The sequence below is a fragment of the Lontra canadensis genome, unplaced genomic scaffold (assembly GCF_010015895.1).
Source record: "Lontra canadensis isolate GAN:19392208 unplaced genomic scaffold, GSC_riverotter_1.0 scaffold10, whole genome shotgun sequence".
NCBI classification, from domain to species: domain Eukaryota; kingdom Metazoa; phylum Chordata; class Mammalia; order Carnivora; family Mustelidae; genus Lontra; species Lontra canadensis.
Window position 1 is genome coordinate 14,174,966 of NW_022631004.1, and position 16,881 is coordinate 14,191,846.

Here is a 16,881-nt window from a genome sequence, read left to right on the forward strand (position 1 = left end):
TCCTGACACTCTGTCCTCCCTCTCTCATGTGTTGAGTTTACAGCTTATAAAGTATTTTTATTTTTTAAAAGATTTTATGTATTTATTTGTCAGAGAGCGAGAGGGAACAACAGAGCAAGTGCAAACAGGGAGAACAGCAGGAAGAGGGAGAACAGCAGGAAGAGGAAGAAGCAGGCTCCCTGCTCGGAGCCTGATGGGGAACTCGATCTCAGGACCCTGGAATTAAGACCTGAGCCGAAGGAAGACATTTCACGACTGAGCCACCCAGGTGTCCCTATAAAATACTTTTAAATCCATGATCTCCCCTGATCCTCACAATAGCCCTAGAAGGAAGGAAGGAAAGATACCACTGTCATCATTCTACAGATAGAGAGATGCTACCCAGAGCACTCAGAGGGCTTTCTGGAAGTCCCAGCTAGGGACTTTTGGGGGATTAGCACTGGTTTATTGATGTGTGTGTGTGCTAGCATTGATCAGATCCAGAACCAGACTGTTGGGCACATCCCACAGGACAGTCACTGAACTTAAGAGATTTGATGTAGATTATGTCATTTCATTGCACAAATGCTCACATGTTATGGATGGGAAAGCCAAAGCTCAGGGTACACGGCTCCTCCAAGGTCATACAGCCGGTAAGCTGCAGACCAGGGCTCCAATCAGAACTTACTCCAAGACCAATGGTGCTTTTTCTCAACCTCCCAGCTCCCTGTCAACCCCCAGTCTGTCTACCCCAGTCTCAGAAATTGTCCTATATCTGCTTGTTGGGTTTTAGGGAGACATGATTTGCTCTGTGATGTCATCTCCAAGAGTGCAGTGATGAGTCATATTAGAGCAAGATTCTTCTGTTCATCAGGCATTATGGGGATAAAGGATGATGATGACAAGGATGATGATGGCAGTGATGACAGTGTGAGGGTAGCAACAGCAGCAGCTTATACCTGTCCAGCGCTTACCATGTCTGTGACACCATGGTAAGCACTCTCTAGGCATTCATACCAGTCCTGACATGGGTATTGTGATTAGTCCCATTTTATAGATAAGGAGCCTGAGGCACAGGCATGTTACATGCCTTGCCCAAACTCACATAGCTAAGAACTGTTCCAGCCAAGACAAATCATTTCTTTCCTCTGAGCTACTTGAGGAAGTCAACATGCAAAAAGGACCATCTTCATGTCCAGCATATTACAAGGCACATTTCATGTCATTTGGCATTGTTAGGACAATTGTAAGTATTTTCCTTGGTGGGGAGAATCTGATGCACCCCCAGGCCCTGACTCCCAGTACTTCCCCCACCATCATCCTATAACCAACACAGTCTTCCTTTCTCCTCCTGTGGGGGTCAGGTTCTTAACAACTTGGACAGCCACCTCAAGAAATCCGAATACTTTCGCTTCCTCTGGTTCCCGCACAGCGAGAATGTCAGCGTCATCTACCAGGACCACACCAATAAGGTAGCAACAGCATCATCCCCATCTTTACACATAGCCTGCAGTCCCCAGGGTGGCTGACATTTGTCTTTGTCCCGATGATCAGTGAGGTGTGAGAGGGAAAGCAAGAGTGAGCATCACTGAATGTGAGGGCAGAAGCAGGGTGGAAGAAGGAAGGAGAGTTGGCCCAGTAAGGGTCCAAGGTGACCACAGGTAGGGATGTGTGGGAGTGAGAGCAAGGGACAGCCTAGATGTGGGAAAGGGGAGCAGAAGTATTGGCAGGACAGGCTAGGATAACATAGGGTACAAGGCAGCTGGGCTATACCTGGACAAACCATCTAATACACCCCCACCTTCCTTCCAACACCCCCATCTTTGCCACCCCCAACTGGACAGGTGAAGGAATCAGTGGTTTTGTCTCTCCCCCATGTCCTTAGCAAATGGGCTGCTTCTCAGCAGAACACGAAGCCATCCCTTAGGATGAATGTTCAGGGGGGAGATCAAACAAAAGCAGTGACACTCATTGTGTGTTAGGGGCTGGCATGGGGCTCATAAAGGATGATCGCTAGATACCTGCCTCATGGGCTCGGAAGAGGAGGGACTGATGCACATCTTTGTCTTGTGCAGAATAAATACATACAGAAATACATGAATACACGTGACATGAAAGGGGCATGAGATTTGACTGCATCACCAAGAAGTGAACTGAAAGAAGGCTTTCAGTTGTACTGGTAGGTAGGTTGGTCACCCCCAAACACACACAGGCAGCTACTCCTGGGGCACATATCTCTCGAAGGGGACACTGTGATGCATAGGTCAGAAAGCAGCCACTGAATTCTACAGAAACCAATATTACACTGTATGTTAACTAACTAAAATTTAAGGATATGTATATGTATACATATATGTAGGAGAGCAGCTGAGATCTGCCCCTGTACTGATCACAGATTCTTCTTCCCAGCCCCCCTCCTCCTGCGCCAACTGGTTTTGGGACTACGCCATCGGATTCTATTTATTGGAGTTCCTGCTCTGGGTCAGGTAGGAATGCAAGGGTACCTTTTTCCGGCATATGCTGTATGCTGTTGAGGATGTGGTCCATCAGAACAACACACTGGCCTTTATGCATGTAAATTGGGTGTGTGTCCTAGGTCTAGAGCAGTGATTTTCAACCGTGCGTGTACATTCAAATTACCTGGGGAGCTTTTAAAAAATACCAATGCCCGATGATGTAAATCTTCTCTCGTCCTGTTTTCTACCTCCTTCCCAGCCTAAAATCTGTGCTCATGGGGTGCCTGGGTGGCTATGTAATTAGACGTCTGCCTTCGGCTTGGGTAATGATCCCAGGGTCCTGTGTTTGAGCCCCGCATTGGGCTCCCTGCTTGGTGGGAAGCCTGCTTCTCCCTCTCCCACTCCCCCTGCTTGAGTTCCCTCTCTCACTGTGTCTGTCTGTGTCAGATAAATAAATCTTTAAAAAAATAATAAAATAAAATAAAATAAAATAAAATAAAATAAAAGCTGTGCTCATGCTCGGGGCCCATGCTGTGCCTGTTCATGGCAGACATGGAATGCTGAGTGATGGGGAAGGTTTTATGGGGACTTCAGTGGTAACTCTGTATCCAGCCAAGACATGGGATGGCATCATATAATTTTTAAAAAATATTTTATACATGCAAAATAATACAGAAAACAAAAGTATAAAGAATCATGTAATAAGCACCCATGGGCTTACCAGCAGCTTAAGAAATGAAACAAGATGCGTACAATTGGCGTGGTCTTCGTGAAGTCCCAGATCACAGCCTCCAAGGGGTTACCAAGAAGTAACCACCACCCTGAACTTTATGCTTATCATTCCCTTACTTTTGTTTATACTTTAGTTTTATGAATCCCAAAGTAATATATCTGTAATTCAGCTTCCATAGTGAGAATGACCCATGTTGATATGGATAGCTGGAAATACTCATTTTTCACTGGAGGCATTTACCATGTTGTGTTTATCCATACTTGGATATTTGGGTTGTTTCTAGGATTTTTTTTTTTTTCCCCGTTACAAACAACATTGCTGTGAGCATTCTCAACTGCTGCTCCTGGTGCTTTTTTATTTTTGTCTTGAGTAGAGTTTGTCATGAGTGGAACACTTAATGAGTGCAATTTCTGAGCCATTGAGCGCAAGTAGCTTCAGCCTTGTGCATCCAGTTGCCGTCCCCATGTCTCCTCGCAGAGCCCTGTCCGATTCTCTGTGCTCCACAAGCGGCTCAAAGTTGGAATTGTCAGGCTTTTACACTTTCAGGTGATGTGTATTAAATAGTAGCTTACTGTGGTTCTGAATTCTTATTTCCATGCTTACTAGGAAGAGTGCCCAGTTTTCCATTTTATGGACCCTTCGGATTTCTTGCCTGTGAAGTACCTATTTATGTTTTTTGCCCTTTTTAAAAATTGAGTGGGCATTTTTTTTTTCTTACCGTTCCATAGGGTTTTATTGGTCCATCTTGAGCACTCAGCTTTTGCGTTGCAACATCTCCCTGTTTGTGTCATCTTTCACTTTTATGGCTTTTTTTTTTTTTTACACGCAGATGTATTTAATGTTAATTGAGTAAAATTTGGCCATCTCTTCTTTCACCTTGGGGACTTCTGTGTCTTGTTAAGAAATCTTTCCCTGGGCACCTGGGTGGCTCAGTGGGTTAAGCCACTGCCTTCGGCTCAGGTCATGATCTCAGGGTCCTGGGATCGAGTCCCGCATCGGGCTCTCTGCTCAGCGGGGAGCCTGCTTCCCTCTCTCTCTCTGCCTGCCTCTCTGTCTACTTGTGATCTCTCTCTGTCAAATAAATAAATAAAATCTTTAAAAAAAAAAAAGAAATCTTTCCCTACCAAAAGGGCAGAGAAACCCACCATGGGTGGCACCCATGACAGGACATGCAGAACTAGCTGGAGTTCTTGCCGCATCCTGGACGCGGCTGAGATCTTTGGCTCTGTAGGTCTCCATCCGGGGATCTGGGGAAGGGTTGGCCTCCCCGGGGTGTAGGGAGCTGCAGGTGGCACCTGAGGGGACCCACGCTGGGGTGACTAACTGCCTGGAAAGTGTTAGGAGAGTGAAATGTAAGCAGGACGCACTGCGTCTGCACAGGGAAGGGCAAGGGAGCTGTGAGGAAGACCGCACGGGGGCCACCGCTCCAGCACAATATGGATGGGAATGAGTGGAAACGCCGACTCAGGCTTTCTCTCCACCTTCCATCACAGCCTCTCAGCAGCTTTATGTGTGTGTGTCTGGGGAGCCCGAGCCCAGTGACCACTCAAATAAATTGGGCTCTAAATCACTGCTACCACTTCCTGGCCCGAGTGGATGCTCTGTGAGAGCTCGGCAGACTCTGAGTTCAGCCCACATGGCTCTGGTTTAGCTGCTTCTGGAAACTGCGTCCATCCAGCTCACCCCGGCCACTCTCTGGTGCTCACTAAGCTGTGGCCTGAAGGTGTGGGAACAAGAAGGGATTAATAGTTGGTACTTGGTGGTTTAATGACTGCTTCACAGCCAAACTCACTGTGTCCTGGCAAGGGCAGGGACTCTTATCTTTGCCATCACACTCAGACCCCAGTGCCCCCAAACAGTGCCTGGCACCTGGGGGGCGGCTCCTAAATATCTGTGTAAGAAATGCCAAATAAAGGGGCACCTGGGTGGCTCAGTTGGTTGGGCGACTGCCTTCAGCTTGGGTGATGATCTCAAGAGTCCTGGGATTGAGCCCTGCATCGGGCTCCCACTGCCTGCTGCTTCCCCTGCTTGTGCGCTCTCTCTCTCTCTCTGTCAAATGGATAAATAAAGGCTTAAAAAAAAAAAAATTGCCAGCTGAAAAGCTTGCTGCCTGTCTTTGAAGAGTTCAGTGGGGTTCCACTGTAGGAGTGAGGCTGGTGGCCAGAGGTGACCAGGACAGAAAGGCAGGCTGTTGGGAACAGGTCCCTGAAGGGTGAGCCAGAGCCAAGACCAAGCTCAGCAACTCTGGTTAGAATAGCCCCATGGCCAGGAGCCAGTGGGGAGCCCCACCATAGCCCCTGGCCTCAGAGACAACAGAGAGCATCTGCCTTGAAACTGACGACACCCTCCCCCAACCCTACCCCTGCAGCAGGTACCTGGGGACACTTTCTGAATCCCAGGAAACTTGGCAGCTTGGGCCCATGAGAGGAGCATGAGCTGTGGATTCAAGTGGATGTGGACTCTCGTCCTCACTCCTTCATTTTCCTGCTGTGTGACTCTGGGTAAATCGCTCAGCCTCTCTGAGCTGTGGTTTACCTATATATGAAGTATAGCCACTAGCAACAGTTGGGTTGTTTGGAGGATTCAACATGGGGTCTGCATGAAAGGTGTGCAGTAGACCTTACTCCCTTCTCACAGTGGTTTCTGGTGCCCCACCTAAGTGAATCCACTGTTTATCTGTAACGGCCATGAGGTGCTCTGAGCAGCTGGGATGGATTTTTGACAGGAAATGAGACAGCAAGGATGCCGCAAGGGACAGGAGTGTAGTAAGGGTGCTTCTAAGCAGAGGCTACCCGCAAGCAGGGAGAAGCTAGGCAAGCCTTGTTACCAGGAGGCTCAAGTGACTCCAGGAGAGGCACGAGCTATGCCACTAACATGAGTAGAGCCAGTTCAGCTCACAGGAGCCCGAGCGGGGAAGGAAGCGGCTTCATGAACGGGATGACGGGACAGGCCCCTGCAGCCAGCCTCAGAGCCTATGTCCTCTTTGGGTATGTATCTAAAAGAATTAAAAGCAGGGACTCAAAGAGATCTTTGCACACCCATGTTCGTAGCAGCGTTATTCACATTAGCCAAAAGGTGGATGCAGCCCACGTGTGCGATGGAGGAATGGATAAGCAAAATGTAGTCTCACTTAAAATGGCATATTATTAATATGCTGTATATTATTTAAAAAGAAGGCAGTTCTGACGCACTGATGCAGGCAGCAACATGGATGAACCTTGAGGACAAGAGGCTGAGGGAAGGAAGCCAATCCCAGAAGGCAAATACTGTACGATTGTACTTCTGGGAGACCCCAAGGGGGTCATTTCCTGGAGACAGAAAGAGGCTGGGGGAGGGGCAATGGGAAGATGTTCACTGGGGCCAGAGTTTCAGCTCGGCAGGGTTAAAGAGATTCACTCCAGGACAACGTGAATATACTTAACATGGCTAAACTTTATACTTAAAAATGGCTAAGATGGTGGATTTTATGTTAGGTATTTTTTACCATGAATGAATTAACTTCATTCATGGTAAAATTAAGAAAGAAAAAACTTCAAACACTGAAAACAAAGCTAGTCCTCAGCGGCAGAGTGGGGGCACGCATGTGGGCTGTTCCCATGGGGCTTCTGGCAGGGTTGGGAGGGTGATGTAGAAGTGACATCTGTATCCCCCGGAAGGTGTCCGAGTTGCAGAGACCGTGAAGCAGCAGTCTGTAGGGAATGAGGTTTGTAAGGAGCTTAGCCCGTGGTTTGTAAGCACATTGCCAGGACTCATTAAATGCTGGAGAATGATTTTTTTTTTTTTAAGATTTTATTTATTTGTCGGAGCACAAGCAGAGCAGCAGGGAGAGGGAGAAGCAGACTTCTGTTGAGCAGGGAGCCTGGCATGGGACTCAGTCCCAAGACCCCGGGTTCATAACCTGAGCCGATGGCAGACGCTTTACCAGCTGAACCACCCAGGCTTCCCAGTAATATGATTGTTCATTGCCCCTCTGCGCTGTCCCTCCAGCACCTTCCTGCCAGGCCTCGTGGGCTGGATCAATCGCTTCTTCTTCTGGCTCCTGTTCACCAGGAAGAAGGAGAGTAGTAACGTCAGCCACAAGATCTTCACCTACGAGTGCCGCTTCAAGCAGCACGTCCAGGACTGGGCCATCCCCAGGTAGGGGCTGTGCAGGCCGGGCTGTGGGGGTCAGGGTCCAAGAGACCCCCTTGGGTCCTCGCTGCACAGAAACCACGTTCCCAGTCCTACCCATTGTTAGGAGGGGGAACTCCAGAGGCCAAGTCCCCTTCTGGCACCCTTGTACCCAGCTGTTCTACCTCTGAGGGGACATCAGCCACGGAATCCTCTCTGTTCTCCTGTTGGTCCCTCTCCAGCCCAGAGGTGGGTCACAGCATATGGGCTTGGAGTGTGGGGGTTCCTGCCCAGCTGCTTGTTTTTCTGAAAGACTGTCCCCTGCATTCTGTCCATCGGGGGGCAGAGCCCACCTAGCATGCCAGGGGCAGGTACTCTGCCTTGGGAGGAACGTCCAGTGAGGACCTAGGTTAGGTCCATAGCCCCAGAACTCATTACAGCTTTCTCTCAGAATGGTCCCCTCTCTGTCTCTCTCCGGGAAAAGGGAATGATGGTGCCCACAGCTTAGGGGATGCCCCTGTCTCTGTTCAGGGGCTGGGGCACTGCTGTCCCGTGGGGGATATTAGAACAAGTGGATGTATTAGAAGCGTACTGACTTTACTCTGTCAGAAAAGAAAGAGGCCGGGGGTGTGGGACAGCTATTTCCAGAAACCTGAGGGGAGCCCGCAGCTGGGCGGGGGTCCGGGGCTGAACCAGGAGCCAGAGAAGCTCCCCAGGAGGCACATTCTCAGGCCCCCCCTTCTGTGAGAAGGACTTGGAGAGCAGCCAGCAGCATGGAGCTCCTTCGGCGCTGGGAGCCCTCCTGTGTCTGGGTGCGGGCTGGGGGGCTGTGCAGGGCCCTGTGTGAGGGCTCCAGGAGACCCCTTCCTGAGGTCTATGCCCACTCCCCCGGCCGAGTGCAGAGAGAAGACCAAGGAGGCCCTGCTGGAACTCAAGGCCATGCTGGAGGCACACCCCAAGATGGTGGCCCACTACCCTGTGGAGGTCCGCTTCACCCGCGGGGATGACATCCTGCTGAGTCCCTGCTTCCAGAGGGACAGCTGCTACATGAACATCATCATGTACAGGTGACCGGCTCAGCGGGAGCAGTGGGCTGGGGTGGGCTGTGCGAGGCAGCCTCTCCCACCCCCTCCCCATGCTTTGCAAGGACCCGTCTCCTCATAATTGAAGGCCTGTTCAGATGCTCCTGTCTCTGGGGAGGCTTCTCTGATCCTGGCAGCAGGAAGAAGTCTCTCTTTCTCCTTGGGCTTCCTACACCTATAGCAAGTGAATCATGTGAATTATGGTATTATGTTAATGGCATTATTAATATTAATTAGTAGGTCATGTGACTATGAATAACTACCTCTTATGAGATAGACAGTACTCTGTGGTGAAGGCATGGGGTGCCGTGTGCCTACTCTGGTTGGTGGTTCTGAGAGCCTGGAGCGCTGTGTTGAGAAGGATTCTGAGGCTAGGTTTAGGTTAAGTGGAAGAGGGGGTCATGCTCAATTCAAGCTGCCTGCCCGGTTGCATTGGCCCATCCCAACCAGCCCCTCCAGGCTCTGTGCAGACAACGTAGGCTCATGGCGGCATTTTCTCTTTCCTAGTTAGTTATATGTGGCAGTCTCCAGGATAAGGCTTACGGACATGCACGGTTTAAGAAGTTAATCTCTTCGAAAATGTCCTGTGCAAAATGTATCTTCCTTCTGCCTCTTGTTCCCGCCTCTCACTGATAATTCCCCTCCTCTGACTTTGCAAAGGAAAAACATCCCTCTTGCCCAGCTTGAATCTTACTATGGTGTATTTCTCCAGCCTGTAAAAACCTCAAACCTAGAGGATGCCCAAGGGACAATTAAAGAGTGCACTGTTCAGAAAGGTTTCCCGAAAAGCCGGAAAAGAGAGTTTACGAAAGATGCATTGAACGGGAGGAGGCAGCTGCTCTCACGAACGGACAGCCTTCTGGCAAGGCTCAGAGCTTATCTATCTGTCCCTCTATCTCTCCTCTCCCTACTTGTGAATGCAGATGAGAAGTGAGAAAGTTGCCATGGGTATGCATCATGTTTATTTGAATTTTAAAAAGTTTTGACTGAGACTTTGTCTGCCAGTAAGTCTGACTTGGCTGATGGACCGTGAGGACTGACCGACCAGTGATAACGGCCATGCTTTCCACACATCAGATGAAGGGACTTGGAGATTCCTAGGCTTTGTCAAAAAGATGGCATATTTAGGGGCGCCTGGATGGTTTGGTCAGCTAAGTGTCTCAGTCTAGATACTGGCTCAGGTTGTGATCTCAGGGTTGTGAGATCGAGCCCTGCACAGGGCTTCATCTGTGCTCAGCGAGTGTGCTCGAGATCTCTCTCCTCTCTTTCTCCCTCTGCCTTTCCCACATTCTTCTCTCTTGATCTTAAAGAAAGAAAGAAAGCTTTAAAAAAGAAAAGAAAGATGGGGCACCTGGGTGGCTCAGGGAGTTAAGCCTCTGCCTTCAGCTCAGGTCATGATCTCAGGGTCCTGGGATCCAGCATCGGGTGCTGTGCTCAGCAGGGAGACTGCTTCCTCCTCTCTCTCTCTCTCTCTGCCTGCCTACCTGTGATCTCTGTCAAGTAAATAAACAAAATCTTTAAAAAAAAAAAAAAAAGGAAAAAAGAAAGAAAAACTGCATGGCATTTAAAAAAATGGCATATTTATATGTTACCCCATAAAGATGTGGGCGTGTGTATGTATATTTGAATTTAGGATAATTTTCAGATGCCAACTATAAAACCTGTGAGAGGAGGCAACACTTTCTGAAATCCCTCAGGTGATGAGCAGTGAGGAAGACCCTCAGGTTGCTTGATTACTGACGTCCAAGTCCTGAGGGCAGAGCCACCGGCTTGATCTCCGTACCACATGCCGCATGCTGGGCATGGCATGAAGACAGTGCCTTGTTGCCGTGGCGGGATGCTTAGGGCGGGGACAGGACCTCACCACCTCCTGTTCCCCACCAGGCCCTACGGCAAGGACGTGCCCCGGCTGGATTACTGGCTGACCTATGAGACCATCATGAAGAAGGTTGGGGGCAGGCCTCACTGGGCCAAGGTAGGATTTGCCAGCGAGAGGCTCCGGGGCCCTTGACAGGGCAGCTGTGATGAGCTGGGGTTTCCCCAGAGGGTGACTCTCTTCCCTGGTCCTCGGTCTGCCCAAGGCTCAGAAGTTGGGGTCTGGGGTGCCGAGCAAGTCATGGGAAGGAAGGGTTCCACCATCTTACCCAGACCCGGCTCCCCCGCCTCATCCACATTCCAGCAGCTCAGTGATTGTACTGGGTGACCACTCCCTTGGCATGTTCTGAGAAATTTGTCCTCTTTCACTGTATTTGATTCCCATAGAAACCCCATGAGCAGGGTAAGGCAGGAAGCCGTGAGCCCCTTTAGCAGATGGGAAACTGAGAGGCTCTCAGAGGGATGGGACTTACAGTTCATACAGTTGGGGCCAGAGCCCTCTAGGCTCTCGCACTGTGCGGTGCCAAAGGGAAGGGGGGCGTTTCCCATTAACACTGTAACACCATCCTCTACCTTCTAGAACATCCTGTCTCCTTGGGTCTTTACATTGTGTGTGTGTACGCATGCGTGCCCGTGTGGCTAGGGGTACATTTTTCAAGCACGCGTGCACGTGTAGGGAGTGCACACAGGCATGTGCCCAGCAGTAGGAGTGTTACATATGCAGACCTACAGACTCAGGGTTGCTGGGTTGCAGCCCCGCTGAGATGCCAGCTCCAGGGAGCAAGGCCTGTCATGTCTGGTTGCTTCCGCAGGCCCACAACTGCACCCGGAAGGACTTTGAGAAGATGTACCCAGCCTTTTCAAAGTTCTGTGCCATTCGAGAAAAGCTGGACCCCACTGGGATGTTCCTGAATGCATATCTGGAGAAGGTGTTCTACTGAAACAGAAAGAAAATGAATTGAGCCCACCCCATCTCATCCCTCCAGCGAGAATGAAGGCTCAACATCCCACAGGCCTGGAGGGGAGCTGGCCTCTCTCTGCAGGCCCTCGGCTGCTGCCCCCACAGCTGCTCCAGTCCCCAGAGATGAGCCTGGGTCTTTGCAGGGCTCCCTGTTCTACTTCCTGTGTCCTCACCACCCATCCCACCCCCCGCAAAGAAGAGCTCCCAAGTCTCCATGGACATCATTTACATGCAGCAGTCCGTTTTCCTGAACCTAAAATCACCACGTTGTTTTCCCAGGAAATAGAGAAACCCCAAAATGTTCTGTTTAAGAGGTCAGGGATTCGGTCATTCACAGGTTCCACCTGCCAGCTAGGGGTCTGTAACTCCCAGGCCTCCAGGAACATGTGTTCAGGCACAGTTGTTACGGGTCTGTGCTCTGCCTTCTTACACCCTGAGGGGTTCTCAGATGCCAAGGTCAGCACCGATCTGCCCCAAGGCTGCCCTCTCCCAGTTTCTGTCTGTCCACCTGACCTCCCATAGGCTGACCTTCAAGCGTGTCTGTTGCAGGGGATGTGTGTGGGAAGTGGGCCTGCTGCTCCTTTCAAATAAAGACCAAGAATTGTTCACTCTCTGCCCTCCCACCTCTTCATCTCCAGGTAATCCTTGGGGAACAGGAGGCTCACTTATTTCCTGGCTTCTCACCAGAGGTAACGGGTCGCGGGCAGGCCTAGAAAATGTTCTTCATATTTGTTTTGCAAACTTAGTTTCAACTGGTCTCTGGCCTACCACTTTTTGTGGCCATTCTTTTGTGAGTATTCACTGAGCATCTACTAGGGTGTCAAGTGCTTTGGGAAATCAAAACATTAAGACAGGTTCCTGGCCTCAAGAAATTTCTAATCTCATCTCTCAAAAGAGGTTAATATCCACGATATATAAAGAACTCTTAGAATTCAACAACAAACAAAAATGTTTAAATGGGCAAAGGACTTGAGCAAACATGTCTCCAAAGAAGATACCCAAATGGCCAACAAGCCCAAGAAAAGATGCTCCATGTCCTTAATCATTTCCAAAGTGCAAATAAAACCACAGTGAGATTATCACTTCATACCCATTAGGCTCATTATTACTTAAAAAATTAAAAAAAAACATGGGGCGCCTGGGTGGCTCAGTGGGTTAAAGCCTCTGCCTTCGGCTCGGGTCATGATCCCAGAGTCCTGGGATCGAGCCCCACATCGGGCTCTCTGCTCAGTGGGGAGCCTGCTTCCACCTCTCTCTCTGCCTACTTGTGATCTCTGTCAAATAAATAAAAAAACTTTAAAAAAAAAAAACCACAAGTGCTGTGAAGGATGTGGAGAGGAAATGTTAAGCATCAACTGGGAACGTAACCTGGCGCAGCCATTCTGGAAAACAATATGGTGGGTCCTCAGAAAATTAAACTTGGAGTTACCATGTGATCCAGCCATTCCACTTTTGGGTATACGCTCAGAAATCCTGAAAGGAGGGAGTTGAAGAGAGATTTGTGCAGCATGTTCAGAGCAGAATTTATTCACCATCATCAAAATGTGGAAGCTGCCCAACTTGGCAGAGAGAAATGGAGGAGCACAATGTATAGTAGACTCAGCCTTGAAAAGGAAGGACATGTTGACCCAGGCTGCAAGATGGATGAACCTTGTGGACATCATGGTAAATAAGCCGGTCAGAAAAAGACAAACACTGTATGATCCCGCTTAGATGAGGCAACTAGTGCAGTCAGATTCATAGAGACAGCGGAATGGGGGCTGCAGGGGGCTGGGGGTGGGGGAATGGGGAGCTGGTAGTCACTGGGGACTTGGTCTTGGACAATGAAAAAGCTCTGGAGGAGGCTGGAGGTGGTGGTTTCATGACTGTGGATAAATAAAAACGTCACTGAATGGTATGCTTGACAATGGTTAAAATGATAAATTTTGTGTTAGAGATTTCTTACTCCAATAAACATGAAGGAATTTATATTCAAGCTCAGGGAAGCAAAATTAATGTGCAGAGGACATTCAGTAGCAATATCAGGGAGGAGTCCGATGAAGTGTCAGGGAAATGGCATAGTCGTGAAGGCCTGGCAGGCCCAGGGGCGGCGAGGGGTGGGAACAAAGGTTCCTCAGGGAGCCTCCCTCAGCCAGAAGATCCAAGTCCGTGGCCAGGAGAGCCAGACCCCGCCCTTCAGCAGGGCTGATTATGTAATTCACAGGGTCCAGAGCAAAACAAGTGTGTCAAGAGAGTGACAATAGAGCATTAAATGAAGCTTAAGGTCCTTCTGAGCAGCTCAGGTCCTGACTCGACCCTCCTCAGAAGAGTGCATCACAGGCGTGACGGCTAGTTTTATGTCATCAACTTACTGGACTCTAGTACTGAGTTATTTAATCCAAGTACTGTTCTGAAGGTGTTTTGTACACATGGTTAATATCTACAGTCAAGTGACCTAACAAAGGCAATTATTCTCGAAAACGGGTGGGCCTTGTGCAATCATTTCAAAGACTTAAAAGCAAAAATTGAGGTTTCTGGAAGAATGAGTTCTGCCTTGAGAGTTTCTGTCTAGAGTGTTTGAGTTTCCAGACTGTGGGGCTGCCCCCACGGATATCAGGTTTGGGAAAATCACAATAGCCAATTTCTTGAACTGATAGGAGCTGTGCACTGGTGCCATTTCTCCAGAGGTTGCTGACCGATACATAAGGGACGGGTAAAGTTAATAAAAAGAAAAGCATAGCAGTCAATACCCTGAGGCTTTGGAAATCCAGTCCCTCTCAGGTTCTACAGATGAGGAAACCAAGGCTCAGAGAGGTGAAGAAGCTTGTCCAACATCACAGCAAGTTAGGAAAAGCAATGTCTTCAAACCTTACGAGGTCTGTCTTGCAGCCCTAAGTTTTTAAGAGTTTGAATTTCATTTCTAAAATCTATGGATGTTGCATTCTATTTCATTATGTAACTGTGTTTTAAACTTTTGAGTAAAATTTTACTTTCCAAATCTTTAAATGACATTTCTCCTCTAGGAAAGAGTGGCACCTTTGTTCTGGGGTCTTCTGGAGACTCACATTGACCCCAGCAGGAGAAGTACAGATCCTGAGGGACACACAGTGAAATGTCTTAAGTCTGAAACCTTCAGATTCAGTAAAACTTCAAGTTCTGGAATGCTAGGGCAAAAGAAATTCTGGAAATAAACTTTCCAGTTATTGGAGAACCCAGATGTCTTTTCTGGCTCAGGTTTTTCTTGAGTATAATTTATTCTTCCTTTGATTTGGAATCTTTTGAGGCCCGAAGTTCATCCTTGCCAAAAAATTATCATTGTAGGGATGCCTGGGTGGCTCATTTGGTTAAGCATCTGCCTTCAGCTCAGGTCATGATCCCAGGATCCTGAGATCGAGCCCCACATTGAGCTCCCTGCTCAGTGGGGAGTCTGCTTCTCCCTCTCCCTCTCCCCCTCCTTGTGCTCACTTGTTCTCTCTCTCTTGTTAAATAAATAAATAAAATCTTTAAAAAAAATTAACATTGCAGAATCCTTTTGATATTGAATGTTGTGTCCCAGAGGTCACAAGCCCTTCAGGAAAGTGAAGCGGGAGCCAAATGGCCTTTCATTGACCCCCAACCCCACCACTTAGTTTTGAGCTCTGCTCTGCACACATGGGCAGCTTCCTGGCTCCCACCCCTCCCCTATTCTCTGCTACTTCACAATGAAGGGTGGACAACCTGGGGTCCCCTTCAATAGCCTCTGGGGGCCACAATGAACAAGGGTCAGATGTTCTTGCATCTAGGCTTTCTGGGTCACATGCTTTTCTAATGAAGGCTACTCCTAGAAGCCTTTGTAATGTGGGGAAATAACCCCTGCCTAGAGAGAAACTATGGGACATAATGAGATGACATGAAGCAGTTGGCCAAGTGGTAGAGGGCTTCAGCTGACCTAGGGGTACTGGTACAGTTGCACAAGCTGTACACTGCATAATTCCAGTATCATTTCACCATGCAGTGAGCAGAGATTATTTTTTATTACAATTTTCTAGCTGAAGGCCATTGAGGGTCACCATAGGGCTAACCACAGGGTTGGTGGTGCCCCACCCCCTTGCCAGTCAGGTGCCAAGCCCTCTCTTCTCAGAACATCCAGTCCTGCTCCCACTTTGCCATGAGCTTCCTAGAGGCCATAGTCTTTCATTAGCCATGGTCTCCCTGCCACAATTCTCCATACACATCTTGTCCCTGCACCTTGGTGATCTTGTGTCCTGCCTTGGTCTTGGTAGCGCCTCAGGCTAGGACTCCTGTCAGGGATGGAGGGACATCTAACTAAACACCCTCAACGAGGCCACTGTGCAAAGGAGGAAAGAGGATGGACACATGGGCTCCCAGCAAACCTCAGAGTCAGCTTTAGTCTGTCTTTAAGGTGGTAGACTAGGACAGTGTGAAGTAGATTGCATTAAAAAAAGCAACGTTTGGATATAGTGGCTGCCAGAATCTAGTGACATAATCAGAAAATAAAAAGCAAATTTTGAAATAAGGATGTGACATTAATGTGATATATGATTTATAACGATGGTCATTTTAGCAAATGCCTTCTGAACCCATGCCCCTAATTAAGTGAACCACACTAACTTTATTCTGAATTTCCTTGAGAGCAACACAAAAATTACCAGCTTTTTTGATGAGCTAAGCCTTGGGGTGTCACTTGTGTGCCAGAGGTACTTAGAACTTGAAGACAAGTAATGGTGACCTAAGAATATTCTCTTTTTATTATTATTTTTTATTAACATATAACGTATTATTAGCCCCAGGGGTACAGGTCTCTGAATCACCAGGTTTACACACTTCACAGCACTCACCATAGCACATACCCTCTCCAGTGCCCATAACCCCACCCCCCTTTCCCTATTGCCCTCCCCCTGGCAACCCTCAGTTTGTTTTGTGAAATTAAGAGTCTCCTATGGTTTGTCTCCCTCCTGATCCCATCTGTGACCTAAGAATATTCTAAGCGTTTAATTAATATGTGGACTTTGCTACAAACCTGGAATGCAGCCAGATGTGTTTTCCTCATGTGAAGTATATTTGATGAAAAGAATTCTGTAGTTAGAAAATACTCAGAAATGGTAAGGCTTAGTAACTTAGCGTTGGTGGGGCAGAACCGCGGTTAGGCAGGGCCATCTGCTGGCAGCCTGGGGTACTGCAGCCCAGCTATATCGGACTCAGAAGTAAATACGCCTTCAGGAAAAACCCAAGTAGATGAGAAATTGTGGTGGAGGGGAGGGCAAGATAGGAAAGTCGTATGGACTGACAGCAAACAAGGCCACGGTCAGGAAAGGGCCACAGGAATTCCAAACACTTATAAGTAAAAAGGAAATTGACTCATTTAGTCTTTTGGGGATGACAGATTCCAGGAAGAAAATATCAACTGGGTATTAAAATACCCAGGATGCATTATTACTATCCCTTCTTCAATCTCATCTTCCGTGTGTTCCTTCAGGAGATCTCACTCACCCCAATACGGCCACCATTTTATAATGGAATGGACAAGATTCACTTTTCAGAAATATATTTTACTTGGCCATCAGAACACATTTCCGCGCTGAAAAGCAAGAACTCCTTGGTTCAACTCTGTCACACTCCTTTTATTCTCAATTACAGGATAGTCCTTATACCATCTGAGCTAGCGCTTTTCTTTTCTACATCTTTTTTTTTTTTCGTGCCAAAATG

General features: G+C 48.4%; 1 protein-coding gene across 1 annotated transcript in view; it reads left to right on the top strand.

The window, feature by feature from the left end:
• LOC116866607 (L-gulonolactone oxidase) overlaps nt 1–11,363 on the top strand; it is a 31,109-nt gene extending 19,746 nt beyond the window's left edge. The window contains exons 7-12 of the mRNA XM_032855663.1: nt 1,344–1,451; nt 2,389–2,465; nt 7,156–7,305; nt 8,181–8,345; nt 10,245–10,335; nt 11,048–11,363. Coding sequence (XP_032711554.1) covers nt 1,344–1,451; nt 2,389–2,465; nt 7,156–7,305; nt 8,181–8,345; nt 10,245–10,335; nt 11,048–11,176 — 720 coding nt within the window. The 3' untranslated portion in view covers nt 11,177–11,363. The remainder of the gene's footprint in view (nt 1–1,343; nt 1,452–2,388; nt 2,466–7,155; nt 7,306–8,180; nt 8,346–10,244; nt 10,336–11,047) is intronic.
• Nucleotides 11,364–16,881: the final 5,518 nt, after the last annotated feature.